The sequence below is a fragment of the Rhinoraja longicauda genome, chromosome 33 (genome assembly GCF_053455715.1).
Source record: "Rhinoraja longicauda isolate Sanriku21f chromosome 33, sRhiLon1.1, whole genome shotgun sequence".
In the NCBI taxonomy this organism is placed as follows: Eukaryota; Metazoa; Chordata; class Chondrichthyes; order Rajiformes; family Arhynchobatidae; genus Rhinoraja; species Rhinoraja longicauda.
In genome coordinates this window covers 14149662-14164608 of record NC_135985.1, presented here as the reverse complement: position 1 = coordinate 14164608, position 14947 = coordinate 14149662, and the positions used below count along the sequence as shown (strand labels likewise).

At 42.5% G+C, this 14947-nt stretch overlaps 1 protein-coding gene across 4 annotated transcripts in view; it reads right to left on the bottom strand.

Moving 5' to 3' along the window:
- Positions 1 to 1719: 1719 nt before the first annotated feature.
- The window catches only part of usp8 (ubiquitin specific peptidase 8), a 44699-nt gene continuing 31471 nt past the window's right edge, over positions 1720 to 14947 (bottom strand). For all 4 annotated transcript variants that reach the window (XM_078427481.1, XM_078427480.1, XM_078427482.1 and 1 more), the window contains exons 15-19: positions 14284 to 14494; positions 10038 to 10271; positions 6353 to 6495; positions 5702 to 5834; positions 1720 to 4476 (exon numbers count right to left, since the gene is read on the bottom strand). In XM_078427481.1, coding sequence (XP_078283607.1) covers positions 4291 to 4476; positions 5702 to 5834; positions 6353 to 6495; positions 10038 to 10271; positions 14284 to 14494 — 907 coding nt within the window. In that variant the 3' untranslated portion in view covers positions 1720 to 4290. The remainder of the gene's footprint in view (positions 4477 to 5701; positions 5835 to 6352; positions 6496 to 10037; positions 10272 to 14283; positions 14495 to 14947) is intronic.

Below are 14947 nucleotides of genomic sequence, written 5' to 3'. Positions count from 1 at the left end.
GCATTCTTCTATGACATCCATAGCACCTTGAAATCAGCATGCACGCTTTCACATGCAAAGTAGGACCACTGTTTCATAGACATTATATAGCATAGAAACACCAGAGAAATGAGTTCCAATGTATTCAAACTCTCCTTATAACTCATGCCCGTCACGATCACTGAACTATGAACATCGATCTCTAAGAACACTCCCCAGGGCCCTGCCATTCACATATGTCCTGACCTGGTTTTAACTTTCCAAATCTCACTTCACATGTCATAGTTAAATTCCATGTGCAAGCCCCTTGGCATATCCAGTTGATCTGAATCCTGTAGTAAACTTTGACAACCTTCTTCACTGTCTACTATGTCACAAATTTGTGTCATCCACCAACTTATTAATCATGTAACATGCATTCTCTTTCCAATCTTTAGTATCTGTATATTACTAAAACTCTCAAATATATATATTTAGTATGTTCCCGAACTACAGCCAAAACGGTAGACGATAGCGCAGCAATTTTAGCACCACCTTAATTTCACCATTGTCTTGTGGTTCAAATGGTTGTTATATTTTAAAAGGTTTTCACTTTTTAAACTTTAAAAATCACTTTTTTAAAGTTAATAAAAATCATTTTTCCATTTCCCCTGGCCGTCAGCGCCTTCGACGTCACAATGGGACCCGCCCGAGTGACAGCCAATGAGGGGGGGTGCTCCTGACCTTCCTCCTGTGGTGCAGCGCGGTGGCAATGGGGGTCCATGAATCATCAGTTGGGAGAGGATTGCAGTGCCCGCAGGAGAGGCCTGCGGCCAGCAGCAGGAGAGCTCTCTTCACCCCCCCCCCCCCCATTGGCCGCCACTCCCATCACTCGTGCGGGTCCCACCCCCCTCCGAGCGGCAACCCTCCCCCAACTGCGCACGTGCGGAGGCCATCTTATGCAATACCTACGCAATCCGCGCGTGCGCAGGTGGGGGAGGGTTGCCGCTCGGAGGGGACAATTGGGGGGGGGGGGGGGGGGGGGGGGAGGAGAAGGAGGAGAGGTTTGCACGGAAGGTTACCGGGCCCGCAGGAGAGATTTGGACCAAACGGGTCCACGCCCGTCTGGAATATGATAAAGGATTCAGCACCAATTTCTGCAGGGCACCAATGGTTGTAGTTCTCCAATGTGAAAAGCAACCCCTCCACTGCCACCCTCTATCTTCTACCCTGGATCCCTGTGATCAACTCTTTTGGACCGATTTACAATGTGGGACCTTTTCAAAGGCCTTGCTAAAGTTCACATAGACAAGGTCCACCAGCTTGCTCTCTTCAATCCTCTTGGTTGCCACCTCAAAAAACTAAAAGGATTGTTAATATCTTGGGGTGGAATAGCAATATGCTGAACAAAATGTTCAAAGATACAGGGGGGGGAGGGGGGAGGGGAGTGCACAGTGCTGCTTTATAGTGCCAGAGACCCTGGTTTGATCCTGACTACTGATGATTTCTGTATGGTGTTTGTATGTTCTCCCTGTGACCACATGGGTTTTCTCTGGGTACTCCGGTTTCCTCCCACACTCCAAAGACGTGCAGGTTTATAGGTTAATTGGCTCCAGTAAAATTGTAAATTGTCCATAGTGTGTAGAATAGTGCTAGTGTACAGGGTGATTGCTGGTTGGCGCGAACTCGGTGGGGCGAAGGGCCTGTTCGCGCTGTATCTCTAAAGTCTAAAAAGCCAAGCTCAGCAAATGGTCACTTGAATCGGCAATGTTTAATATTGAGAAAAATACAGAAAAGTGCTAGCAAGGCATCACATCTCAGGGACAAAACTCCCAATGTGATGTATTAAAATACAATTTTAAAGGCATGTAATATGATAGATGCCACAGAAATAGGAAGATAAGGTGGAATATCTTGTAATACAACAATAATACCACCCAAGACCTATTTCCAGTGTTGCCTTCCTTATTAATAATTGTTGAAAACACCATGAAGGACCATCTTCAAATTATTGAAGTTTAATAATTTCAAACAAATAGTGTCAATATAACCAGGTAATATTTTATTAATCCAAATGAAATATTTAGTGTTGTTACAGCACTAAGCTTACACTGGACTACAGATTTATTAAAAGTGGGTGAAGCAAGGACAGCAACTTGTTGGATCCTCAAAATAAAATTTGGACTAAGCCAGGCCACCATGCATCTTCCTGTTATGTGTTGGTGTGGGAATATAAATGGATAACTCCAACAAGAAGCAGATAAAATAAACATTTGAATAAAAAGTTTCTCAAATCAAAGTGCCAATACAAATCTTTTTCTGAGCAAAATGAATTCTGTAGAACATGTGCTGGTATTTCTAGAGTCATAAGAAGTTTAATCTAATCTATAGAAGTATAATCTCCACTTGGTGCATGGGTTTCCGTATTTAACACTTGGATTGCTATCTGTTTAAAATTGCTAACTCAGTGCACCATATTGCTCTGAGTGGAATAATTTTGTTTATCATTTGGACAAGGAACAGCCAATTTCTGGATATTGTTGAAGTTCTATAGTCAATCCGTTATGCAGGTCTCCCACTGAAAGAGGAACTGGGGATTGCAACAGCAAAATTTTCTTAGTTGATGCCAAACGTAATTTGCATAATCCCTTTGATCTCAGGGATACAAGAGAAACACAAAGGTAAGTAAAGGTGGGAGTGAGGTGGTCAACAACAGGAGGGAGCAATCATCCAATACCTCAAATAAGATCATGGCCAGTTTCTTCCACACTAACTACCCAACTTTGTTTTGTAACTCATAATATCTACTGCTCAATAATTCATTTATTTTTAACTTTGTCAAGAGTAAAAAGTACTATTTGAAAAGCACTATTTTCAAACAGCAATTTGAAGTTCTGCAGAACCCCTGCAGAATCTGCGTTAACACAGTCTTAATTCTTGAGCCTCTCCCATTAGAAGAAACTATTTTCATTTTTCACCTGCATTGTTCGAAGCAGAGCTGGCTTTGCCTGCCAGCAGATACTTTGCTCAGGGTCTGTTCTTACAGCAATGGTCTTGTAACCGTTGATAATTGAGAGAGAACCTTACTGCTAGGGCCTGGGGATGATAGGGGGAGTCGAGAATGAGATTAGTTGGATCCACATCCTTTGAATACATTAAACATCTTGGGTAAATTACTTCTTTATTTTCAAACTTTATGGGGATACAGGCCTGGACTGTGCACAGAAGTCTCCCAATTGAACTAATTTAGCTGCAAGTCCACTCTGGTAAATCTGCACTGCACCATTGCTGGTGCTTTGAGAAGTGAACCTAGTGTTGTAGATGGAGTCTGAGCAGAACCCTTTAGCTTCACCATCTCTTTCATCCATTCTAACTCAAGACCAACATTCCATTTCCCAATTATTCTTTGCCTTCTCCAAGGAAGGAGATAAGAATTTCAACAATATCAACAACCTTACTGAAAAGCAGGCAGAGTGGAGATTTCAGAAGAGTTTACTTACATTCCTCCACTTAAATTACCTTGAGACTACAGACTGCAGTATTAGTACATCCATAAACACAGGCAATTATACAGGTGTGGAAATGGCCCCACTACTCTCCAATAGAGAGAACAGTCACTCATCAGCAAATCAAACAGGTTGTTTGGACAACCTGTTTGGTATATTTTAAATGCATAGGTTTTGCAAAAATCTGAAAAAAATTTGCAATACAACTTTGGGATAAGATCAGGTGCAGCAGTTACATTTACAATTAAGCACTTGTTCTGGTTTTAGGTAGAAATATAGTCAACATTACTTCAAAAAAAAGTATTACGTTTTAAAAGTATTTATAGTTTATATACACACACACAGACATTTTGTGCAATCTGCAGTTATTATGTACAGGTACATCTCCATCAGTTTATATTACTCCCGGCTATTTCCCACAGTACAGAAAGATTCACTATAACTGATATAGAAAGGCCAATACAACAGGAAGTTAATTTGGGAGAATCATACAAGTACCTCTTTTTCACATAGCAGCAAAGATAATCTGACGGGCAATGGAATTTTGGCTGTGAAACTATTGCAAACTACAATCTCTGCTTCGAGAACAGAATTTGACATTCCAGTAATCATTCTAATAGAAGATTTTTAATTCGGTTACATAAACTGAAGTTCACCTTTCTGGTATGCAGGTACTCCAAGTACAATGGACAGATCATCCAGTTAAAGCTCTCATTGTGAAAATGTTTTGCTTCAGCTGTATATACTGCTAGTTCTTCTAGGCACATGCCCAATGCAGCCAGATATAACACTAACAGAGTACAACAAAGTGGAGCAATAAATGCTGTTATGTAGCCAAGTCAGCTACACAGAGCTCCAAAGAACTGTAGAAGAGAATGTAGGCAGCTGAAGACCTCACTGAGGAAGAAGATATCTCCGAAACGTCATGGTCATCAAACTTGAACCAGCGCTGCTTCATTGCATTCTTGCAGTATGCTGTGTAGTGCCCTCCATCTAGTCCTCCATAATGGTTCTATACAAATGAAAACAATTAAATCAATGTGATTAACATCGACCACTTTTCAAAAAGACCAACAACGTCACTTGGTTAAAGAACAAAATATTTTTGGAACTTAACAGAATTTGATGTTTGGAATAATAGTTGAGTTGCAGTTTAGTTTGATTTGACCATTTTCACAGAGCTATGAGCAAGGCAAAGCCATTAGAGGGCATCTGTAAATTACACAGCCCCAGTCATCCTGCTGGAACAACTGAAGGTTTGACCAAGGGAGCATTAGTTTATGGCAAAAATATAAAATGCAGGAGGAACTCAGCGGGTTAGGCAGCATCTATGGAGGAAATGGACAGACTCCATACTTGAAATTGGAGAATTCAATGTTCATAGTGTTGGGTTGTGGACTATGAGGTGATGTTCTTCCAGTTTGCATGTGGCCTAACTCTGAATATATCTTAGTTACGGGGAAAGATTGGATAGACTGGGCTTGTTTCCTTGGAGTGAAGGAGACTGAGGTATACAAGATATAAGAGATATACAAGATGAGTCATTCGAGGTCTTTCTCCCATGGTGGCTGTATCACTGAATAGTTGACGCCTGGTACGTGCTACTAGAGGTTAGATTAATGGACATTTAGATCGACACTTAATGGAATTAGAATTCGATTAGTGTAAATGGAGGCTTGATGGTTGGCACGGTCACTGTGGGCTGAATGGCCTTTTTCCATTCTGTCTGACTGTGCGTCAGGAAGCACAAGAGGGGAAAGGGGATGATGTGAATGCTCCACGGCTAGCATAAACTCAAGAGCCATCTAACCTCTGGATGTGCTCAGAGCAGTTTTTGGTAATGAGGAACTTGGCAAAACTATTGGACATCAAGAGTAAGTGGTCAGACTCTCTCTTTTCATAGGTCATTTGTTTTTTGTTTATAACACAGATAAAAAAGGGTGGTGAAGACAACATATCATATACTTGCCTTCATTAGCTGTGGCATTGTACAAGAATCGGGACATGATTTACAAATCATTGGTTTGGACCCATTGGGAGAACAGAGGGCAGTTTTGCTCACCATACTACAGGAAGGGTATGATGAAGCTATGGGGGATGCAGAAAAGATTCACAAGGATGTTGCCTGGATTGGAGGTTTTATTTTAAAGGAGAGATCAAACAGGCAGGACTGCGGGACTCACCCTAATTCAAGTAGAATGTTAGGCCAGAAATGTAGCAATAAAATAGTTACCTACCGACACCGCAAATAAATTGTATTTTTTCACGTTGTTCTTTGGACCAATCACATAGTTTGACAGCTCCAAATTCTCCAAAGGAAAGTCAACATTTGTCTGCAACTTCTGTTTCCATCTTCCTTCATAGGAGAATCTGTGATGAAAACCATGATCGAGATTACAATTAAAACACAAAGTATGTGCTATAACTCCAGGATAAGTGCTCAACTAAGAAACCCAAGCCCAAAACCAAAGTATTATCATAATCATAATAATCATAAGAGGAATAGATCATAAGAGGAATAGATTGGGTAGAAGCACAGAGTCAGTTGCACAGAGTCTCTTGCCCCGAGCAGGTGAATCGAGGACCAGAGGACTTAGGTATAAGGTGAAGGGGAAAAGATTTAATAGGAATCCGAGGGGTAACTTTTTCACACAAAGGGTGGTGGATGTATGGAACAAACTGCCGGAGAAGGTAGTCAAGGCAGGAACCATTCCAACATTTAAGAAACAGTTAGACAGGTACATGGATAGGATAGGTTTGGAGGGATATGTGCTAAATGCTGGCAGGTGGGGCTAGTGTAGATGGGACATGTTAGCCAGTATGGAAAAGTTGGGCCGAAGGGCCTGTTTCCACACTGTATCACTCTATAACTTATCAAACAGCCCTACCGTTTCAGATGGACCAGTAGAATGGGGGGCAGTTTCCAGATCTCTAGCTTCTTTGTGGAATCGCGGTGAGCCTTACAATTGCTACAATGGAAGCGATTGTTGTCTGTGAGTTTCTCTTCTTTGGAAAATGATTTGAGACAATCCTTTAAAATAAAATGTTGATTTTAATTAAAACTAAGCAATCAAATCAGCAATGAGAGACTAAGTGTTAGATTGTTGAAAATATCCACCTACGCTTGCAAGAAATAATGTGTGTCTTGACACTCATTTCTGGCAGCCAGAGAGATGTCAAGTAACCTATCGGGCTCTGAAGGACACTGCTGACTAAAAAGAGATGCTGGGAACTATGAACAAAGTACAGGGAAGGAAGGTCATGTGATCGACACCTGGGTCACTGGCAACTGAGAATATAGCAAAGACAGCTTTACAGCCCTGAGAACTAACCCATTATAAATCATCCCAGTGAACCATTGGGAGAACGGGCTAAATAAATGGGTATGTTTATGAAAGGGATAATCTAATATATTGCAAAAGAACAAACAAATAATCTGATAATTAAGGAACCAAAGGATTGAAGTAATTGTGGACTGGCATTAGCAGGACTTAGAAATTGTTAAGGATAAGGATGAATAAAGATTGGGATTCCAGCTGCATAAATGGTAATAAAGAACCAAGTCGTACAACGAGGTGCCTTACAAGATCACCAGCTGTGAGACTTCGGAAGAAACCAGTGAAGTTGATGACTGTGTGTGTCAAAAACTCAGAAGAACATACCAAGATCAAAACCTAGCCAGGTATAGAGTGGGTAGTTGGTTTGGCCAGAGCGATACAGCATGGAAACAGGCCCTTCAGCCCAACTTGTCCATGCCAACTAAGATGGTATTTAGAGCCAGTCCCTATTTGCCTGCATTTGGTCCATATTCTTTCAAACCTTTCCTACCCATACATTTGTCCATACATCTTTGAAAATTGTAATTGCATCTATTTATTATAGCTTTCTCTGGAAGTTCATTCCAAATACAGACTACCTTCCAAGTGAAATGTTGCCCCAAAAGTCCCCAATTGCATCACAATGTCCTAACTTTTGTATTCAGTACCCTTTACTAAGGCAGCAAGATTGCCAAATGCCTTCTTCACCACTCTGTCCATCTAAACCGTCACTTTCAGGGAACCATGCACTTAGATCTCTCTATTCCACAACACTGTCCAGGGTACCATGCTGGGCCAGGATAACATCTACTTGTTCGATCCAATGCCACTAAGACACCAAGCTATAAAGTGAGAATACAAGAACCTGCTTATCTCCTTAGGCCATGATTGAAGTTCTCAGAAATGTGGAAGCTACAAGATGGCATTGGTATATGGCGACTCTGCGTGATTTTCCATTACTTTGTCCACTTGATTCATTTCATGTTCTCTTTTAATCCTTCTGATTGCCTCAAGTGTACTCCTGTCCCACCTACGTCCCTCGGCTCCATCCTATCCCCCCTGGTCAAATCCCTCCCCACCTACGTCAAAGACACCTCACATGCTCTCCATCTCCTCGATAACTTCCGGTTTCCAGGCCCCCACTCCCTCATCTTTACCATGGATGTCCAGTCACTCTACACTCCCATCCCCCACAAGGATGGTCTTGAAGCACTCTGTTTCTTCCTCGACCGTAGAACCAGCCAATCCCCATCTAATAACACTCTCCTCCGCCTAGCAGAGCTGGTTCTTACCCTTAACAACTTCTCCTTTGACTCCTCCCACTTTCTCCAAACCAGAGGCGTAGCTATGGGCACTCGCATGGGCCCTAGCTATGTCTGCCTCTTTGACGGGTACGTCGAACAATCCCTGTTCCGGACGTACACTGGCCCCATCCCCGAACTCTACTTCTGCTACATCGACGACTGCATTGGTGCTACCTCTTGTACCCATGCAGAACTCACTGACTTCATACACTTCACTTCCAATTTCCATCCTGCCCTTAAATATACTTGGACTATCTCCGACATCTCCCTCCCGTTCCTGGACCTCACCATCTCCATCACAGGAGACAGACTAGTGACTGACATCTACTATAAACCCACTGACTCGCACAGCTATCTGGACTACACTTCTTCCCACCCTGTCTCCTGCAAAAAGTCTACTCCCAATTCCTCCGTCTACGCCGCATCTGCGCCCAGGATGAGGTGTTTCACACGAGGCCATCAAGATGTCCTCATTCTTCAGGAAACGGGGCTTCCCCTCTTCCATTATAGATGAGGCTCTCACTAGGGTCTCTTCTACATCCCGCAGGTCCGCTCTTGCTCCCCCTCCCCCCATTCGTAACAAGGACAGAATTCCCCCTCGTTCTCACCTTCCACCCCATCAGCCAGCGTATCCAACAAATCACCCTCCAACATTTCCGTCACCTACAACGGGACCCCACTACTGGCCATATCTTCCCATCCACTCCCCTTTCTGCTTTCCGCAGAGACCGTTCCCTCCGTAACTCCCAGGTCCATTCGTCCCTTCCTACCCAAACCACCCCATCCCCGGGCACTTTCCCCTGCAACCGCACGAGATGCAACACCTGTCCCTTTACCTCCCCCCTCAACTCCATCCAAGGACCCAAACAGTCTTTCCAGGTGAGACAGAGGTTCACCTGCACCTCCTCCAACCTCATCTATTGTATCTGCTGCTCTAGGTGTCAACTTCTTTACATTGGCGAAACCAACGCAGGCTCGGCGATCGTTTCGCTCAACACCTTCGCTGAATCCGCCTTAACCAACCTGATCTCCCGGTGGTTGAGCACTTCAACTCCCCTTCCCACTCCCAGTCTGACCTTTCTGTCATGGGCCCCCTCCAGTGCCATAGTGAGGCCTACCGGAAATTGGAGGAACAGCACCTCATATTTCACTTGGGCAGCTTGAAGCCCAGCGGTATGAACATTGACTTCTCCAACTTTAGATAGTTCCTCTGTCCCTCTCTTCCCCCCTCCCCCTTCCCAGTTCTGCCTCTGATTTCCTGTCTCCACCTATATCCTTCCTTTGTCCCGCTCCCCTGACATCAGTCTGAAGAAGGGTCTCGACCCGAAACATCACCCATTCCTTCTCTCCTGAGATGCTGCCTGGCCTGCTGAGTTACTCCAGCATTTTGTGAATAAATACCTCCTATCCCACTTGTGACCATATCCCTATCGTTTTTAACATCTTGGCCAACAGGCAAAGTTTTCTACTATCTACCCTATTCATGTTGCTCCTAATTTTATACACCTCTCGACTAGGTCTGCTGCTAGTTACTGCTCCAAGGAAAGCAAACCTACCCTCCCAACGTCTCCTCATAATTGAAACACTCCATCCCAAACAACATCCCGATGATCACACTCTGCCACGTCTCCACTGCAAGTTTTTCCTATTGTGGTGACAATGTACACTGTACAATGTACAATGGGGCCTCAAGGTGCAGTCCCACACCCATTGATTCAATGGAACATTTGACAAAATGTCTCTCCTTTATCTATATCCAAAAAAGTTCGTTGAAGGAGGCACGACCAATGCACCTACTTATGGCTACTTTTCATCAGATCCCCAAACAGCAAACCAGGAGCAGAAATTTGTATTCATTTCTCTCTTTCTCCACCAATCATGACCCCATCCTGAATAAAACAAGCTTACAAACGGCCATTACCTACAAAACTCAGGTAAGTTAATTACATTACCTGCAGAGAACACTTGCTGGAAGATGGAAGCGGAAGCGATAGATACATGAAGGCCTCAAAAGTTCGTGACCTCTTATGACAAGTCAGACACTGGACTGTTGATTTAAACTGGCCTTGGAACAGGGCAACAATTATGGATTTGTTGAGAAATTTGTGCTTCGTCCAGGCCAGATCAGCTACTCTGGTATCATCCAAGCTGTCATTATTTTCCTCTTTGTACCGTTTCCTTTCAGCCTAAAGGAAGGTTAAAAGAGAAGAAAGTTAGCTGCCATACATACTATTGTTTATACCTGTGAAAAGAACAGTGGGCTGCCCGTAGAATGGGACTTTCCCAATTACATAGAATAGCACAAAAACAGGCACTGGGGCCCACAAATTCTGTGCCGAACATGATGCCATAATAAATCAATCTCATCTGCCTGTATGTGATCCATATCCCTCCATTCCCAGCATATCCACATGACTATCTAAAAACTTCTTAAATGCTACTATGGTATCTGCAATTAAACAAGTGCAACCATGCTGGCTGACCTGTATAACATATTCCTTTATTTCAGATGTCTAATATTTAGTTTGGAGACTCACAATGCATCAGTTATAGTAAGCCATTTAGCTCTCAAACCTGTTCTGCCATTTAGTTAAAGTGATTGATCCTTGACAAAAACTGTTTTATACTGAAACGTACAATTTCTATGGCTGCAAGACAATACTTATAGGCATGTACATTCAAACACATATTTGCCTTTAGAAACCACCTTTAGAAATTTAAACAACATACTGATACAATAAAGTTATATATATTGACCATATATATTTGGGAAGTTAATGTAGTTGTGGATATTCCTGCTCAGGCTACTGCTTGCCTGACTGAATAAGCATTGATCAATTTACTTATGATAAAGTATAGAGTGAATGATAATATCCTATGGTCTTTTGAGATGTCACAGGAAACATCAGAATTTTAGAGGTAATAATATTGCTGCGCAAGTATTATCGTAGCTTTGTTGGGTAAACAAAGCTGGTTTGAAGCATTTGAAACTGTAACAGGAAAAGAGAATCGAGAGGGAGAATCAAGAGAAAAGAGAGGGGCGGCACGGTGGCGCTGCGGTAGAGTTGCTGCCTTACAGCGCTTGTAGCGCCGGAGACCCGGATTCGATCCTGACTACGGGTGCTGTCTGTACGGAGTTTGTACGTTCTCCGCATGGGTTTTCTCTGATATCTTCAGTTTGTCTCACACTCCAAAGGTGTACAGGTTTGTAGGTTAATTGGCTTGGTATATGTGTAAATTGTCCCTTATGTGTGTAGGACAGTGTTAATGTGCGGGGGGTCGCTGGTGGGTGCGGACTCGGTGGGCCAAAGAGCCTGTTTCCACATTGTGTCTCTAAACTAGATTAAACAAAAAACAGAATTCTGCTCCACCATTGGAACATAGGAGGAGCGTTTGATGGCTCTGGCCTTGTATTCACTGGAGTTTAGAAGGATGAGGGGGGAACTCATTGAAACCTACTGATTAATGAAAGGCCTAGAAAGAGTGGATGTGAAGAGGATGCTTCCAATAGTCAGAGAGCCCAGGACTTGAAGGCAGAGCTCAGAATAAAAGTACACCTAGAATGGAGATAATGAGGAATTTCTTTAGCCATAGGGTGGTGAGTCTGTAGAATTCATTGCCACAGATGGTTGTGGAGACAGTCATTTGGTATTTTTTAAATGGAGATTGATAGGTTCTTGATTAGTCTGGGCAATGGTTACTGGGAGAATGCAGGAGAATGGTGTTGAGAGGGAAAAATGGATAAGCCATAATCAAATGGCAGAGCAGACTCAATGGGCCAAATGGACTATATTTGCTCCTATGTCTTATGGTTTATTAGAATGCTAATGTTAGATTTATAGGTTTCATATTGAGAGGAAACCAGACACATCTAACCTTATGAATGCAGCCACAGGCATAAGCATAGGCAAAGAAAAAGAAAAATAGAAAGAGAGCCCATTGTAAATTTTATAACCATATAAGCACATTTACAGTACAAGGGTCAACCACATGGCCCACAGGATATGTTGCTATCTCATCAACCATACCCAATATATATTATATCATTTTCCCTTAAAATGTATATATAAACAAACCCTCATTTTGCAAAATTTTGCTATCAAATAAAGTGCCCTCCATAATGTTTGGGACAAAGACCCATAATTTATTTATTTGCCTCTGTACTCCACAATTTGAGATTTGTAATAGAAAAACTCACATGTGGTTAAAGTGCACATTGTCAGATTTATTAAAGGGTATTTTTATACATTTTGGTTTCCACATGTAGAAATTACAGCTGTGTTTATACATAGCCCCCCCCCATTTCAGGGCACCATAATGTTTGGGACACATTGCTTCACAGGTGTTTGTAATTGCTCAGGTGTGTTTAAATGCCTCCTAAATGCAGGTACAAGAGAGGTCTCAGCACCTTGTCTTTCCTCCAGTCTTTCCATCACCTTTGTAAACTTTTATTTCTGTTTATCAACATGAGGACCAAAGTTGTACCAATGAAAGTCAAAGAAGCCATTGTGAGACTGAGAAACAAGAAAACTGTGAGAGACATCAGCCAAACCACACGCGTACCGAAATCAACTGTTTGGAACATCATTAAGAAAGAAAGCACTGGTGAGCTTACTAATTGCAAAGGGACTGGCAGGCCAAGGAAGACCTCCACAGCTGATGACAGAAGAATCCTCTATAATAAAGACAAATAATAAAGGAAAATCCCCAAACACCTGTCTGACAGATCAGAAACACTCTTCAGGAGTCAGGTGTGAATTTGTCAATGACCACTGTACGTAGAAGACTTCATGAACAGAAATACAGAGGCTATAGTGCAAGATGCAAACCACTGGTTAGCCGGAAAAATAGGATGGCCAGGTTAGTTTGCCAAGAAGTACTTAAAAGAGCAACCACAGTTCTGGAAAAAGGTCTCGTGAACAGATGAGGCGAAGATTAACTTATATCAGAGTGATGGCAAGAGCAAAGTATGGAGGAGAGAAGGAACTGCCCAAGATCCAAAGCATACCACCTCATCTGTGAAACACGGTGGTGGGGGTGTTATGGCCTGGTCATGTATGGCTGCTGAAGGTCCCAGCTCACATATCTTCATTGATGATACAACTGTTGATGGTTATAGCATAATGAATTCTGAAGTGTATAGACACATTCTATCTGCTCAAGTTCAAACAAATGCCTCAAAACACATTGGCCAGCGGTTCATTCTACAGCAAGACAATGACCCCAAACATACTGCTAAAGCAACAAAGGAGTTTTTCAAAGCTAAAAAATGGTCAATTCTTGAGTGGCCAAGTTAATCACCTGATCTGATCCCAATTGAGCATGCCTTTTATATGCTGAAGAGAAAACTGAAGGGGACTAGCCCCCAAAACAAGCATAAGCCAAAGATGGCTGCAATACAGGCCTGGCAGAGCATCACCAAAGACTCCCAGCAATTGGTGATGTCCATGAATCGCAGACTTCAAGCAGCCATTGCATGCAAAGGATACGCAACAAAATACTAAACATGACCTTTTTCATTTACATGAAATTGCTGTGTCCCAAACATTAGGATGCCCTGAAATGGGGGGACTATGTATAAACACTGCTGTAATTTCTACATGATGAAACCAAAATGTATAAAACTGGCCTTTGTTAAAATCTGACAATGTGCACTTTAACCACAGGCAGTTTTTTCTATTGCTAATCTCAAATTGTGGAGTACAGAGGCAAATACATAAATGGTGGGTCTTTGTCCCAAAGATTATGGAGGACCCTGTACCTGCAGGGCGGCATGGTAGCGCAGCGGTAGAGTTGCTGCTTTACAGCGAATGCAGCGCCGGAGACTCAGGTTCGATCCTGACTATGGGTGCTGCACTGTAAGGAGTTTGTACGTTCTCCCTGTGACCTGCGTGGGTTTTCTCCGAGATCTTCGGTTTCCTCCCACACTCCAAAGACGTACAGGTATGTAGGTTAATTGGCTGGGTAAATGTAAAAATTGTCCCAAGTGGGTGTAGGATAGTGTTAATGTACGGGGATCGCTGGGCGGCACGGACTTGGAGGGCCGAAAAGGTCTGTTTCCGGCTGTATATATATGATATGATATGATATGATACATATTCTCCAAACTGTCTCACAGATATGTGTCTTCATTCCCTGAAACAGATCTCCACAAATAATTTGTCCGCTCTGCACACACAGCATGCAATCACTTCTTACTTCATTTAGATCTTCGTGAAGCCCATCCATAAGAAAAAGGAGCAGTTCCTGGGAATCCTGCTGCACATACTCTGCAAATGTTTCATTTATTTTTCCTATGCACCCTCTGAAGTCTCTTGGACTGATGCATTTGTATTGTCCTGACCATAAAGTCTTCATAATTATGCCAAACTCTTCAGCAATCTCACCTTTATGACCAAGAATGTTTGACCTACAATAAAAGAATATCAAAATTGTTAATAATACATATTGAACTATCAATTGTTGGCATTTCTTCACTTGTTGCGAGGGCAATTTGTCTTCAAAATTTGGCTTCGTTATAACGAGCAGGCAGAGATTTCTACTTCAAATAGTGTGTTCTCGGTGAATTAGGAAACTCGGCTTCAAGCTCAGAACTCGACGATACCCTGCTTTTGTGAAGTGATGGTGCTTTCAATACTGCAGTCTAAAAGCACATTAAAGTTGATAAAACCTTGCCAGACCAAATGCATTCTCAGACTTTGTGGGAAGCTGGGGAAGAAATTATGGAGCATCTTGCAGAGATATTTACATCATCTTTAACCAAATGTGAAGTTCCAGAAGACTGGAAGGTGATAATTGTACACCGTTATTTGTGGGCAGCGAGGACAATCCAGGGAATTACAGACGGGTGAGCATGACATCA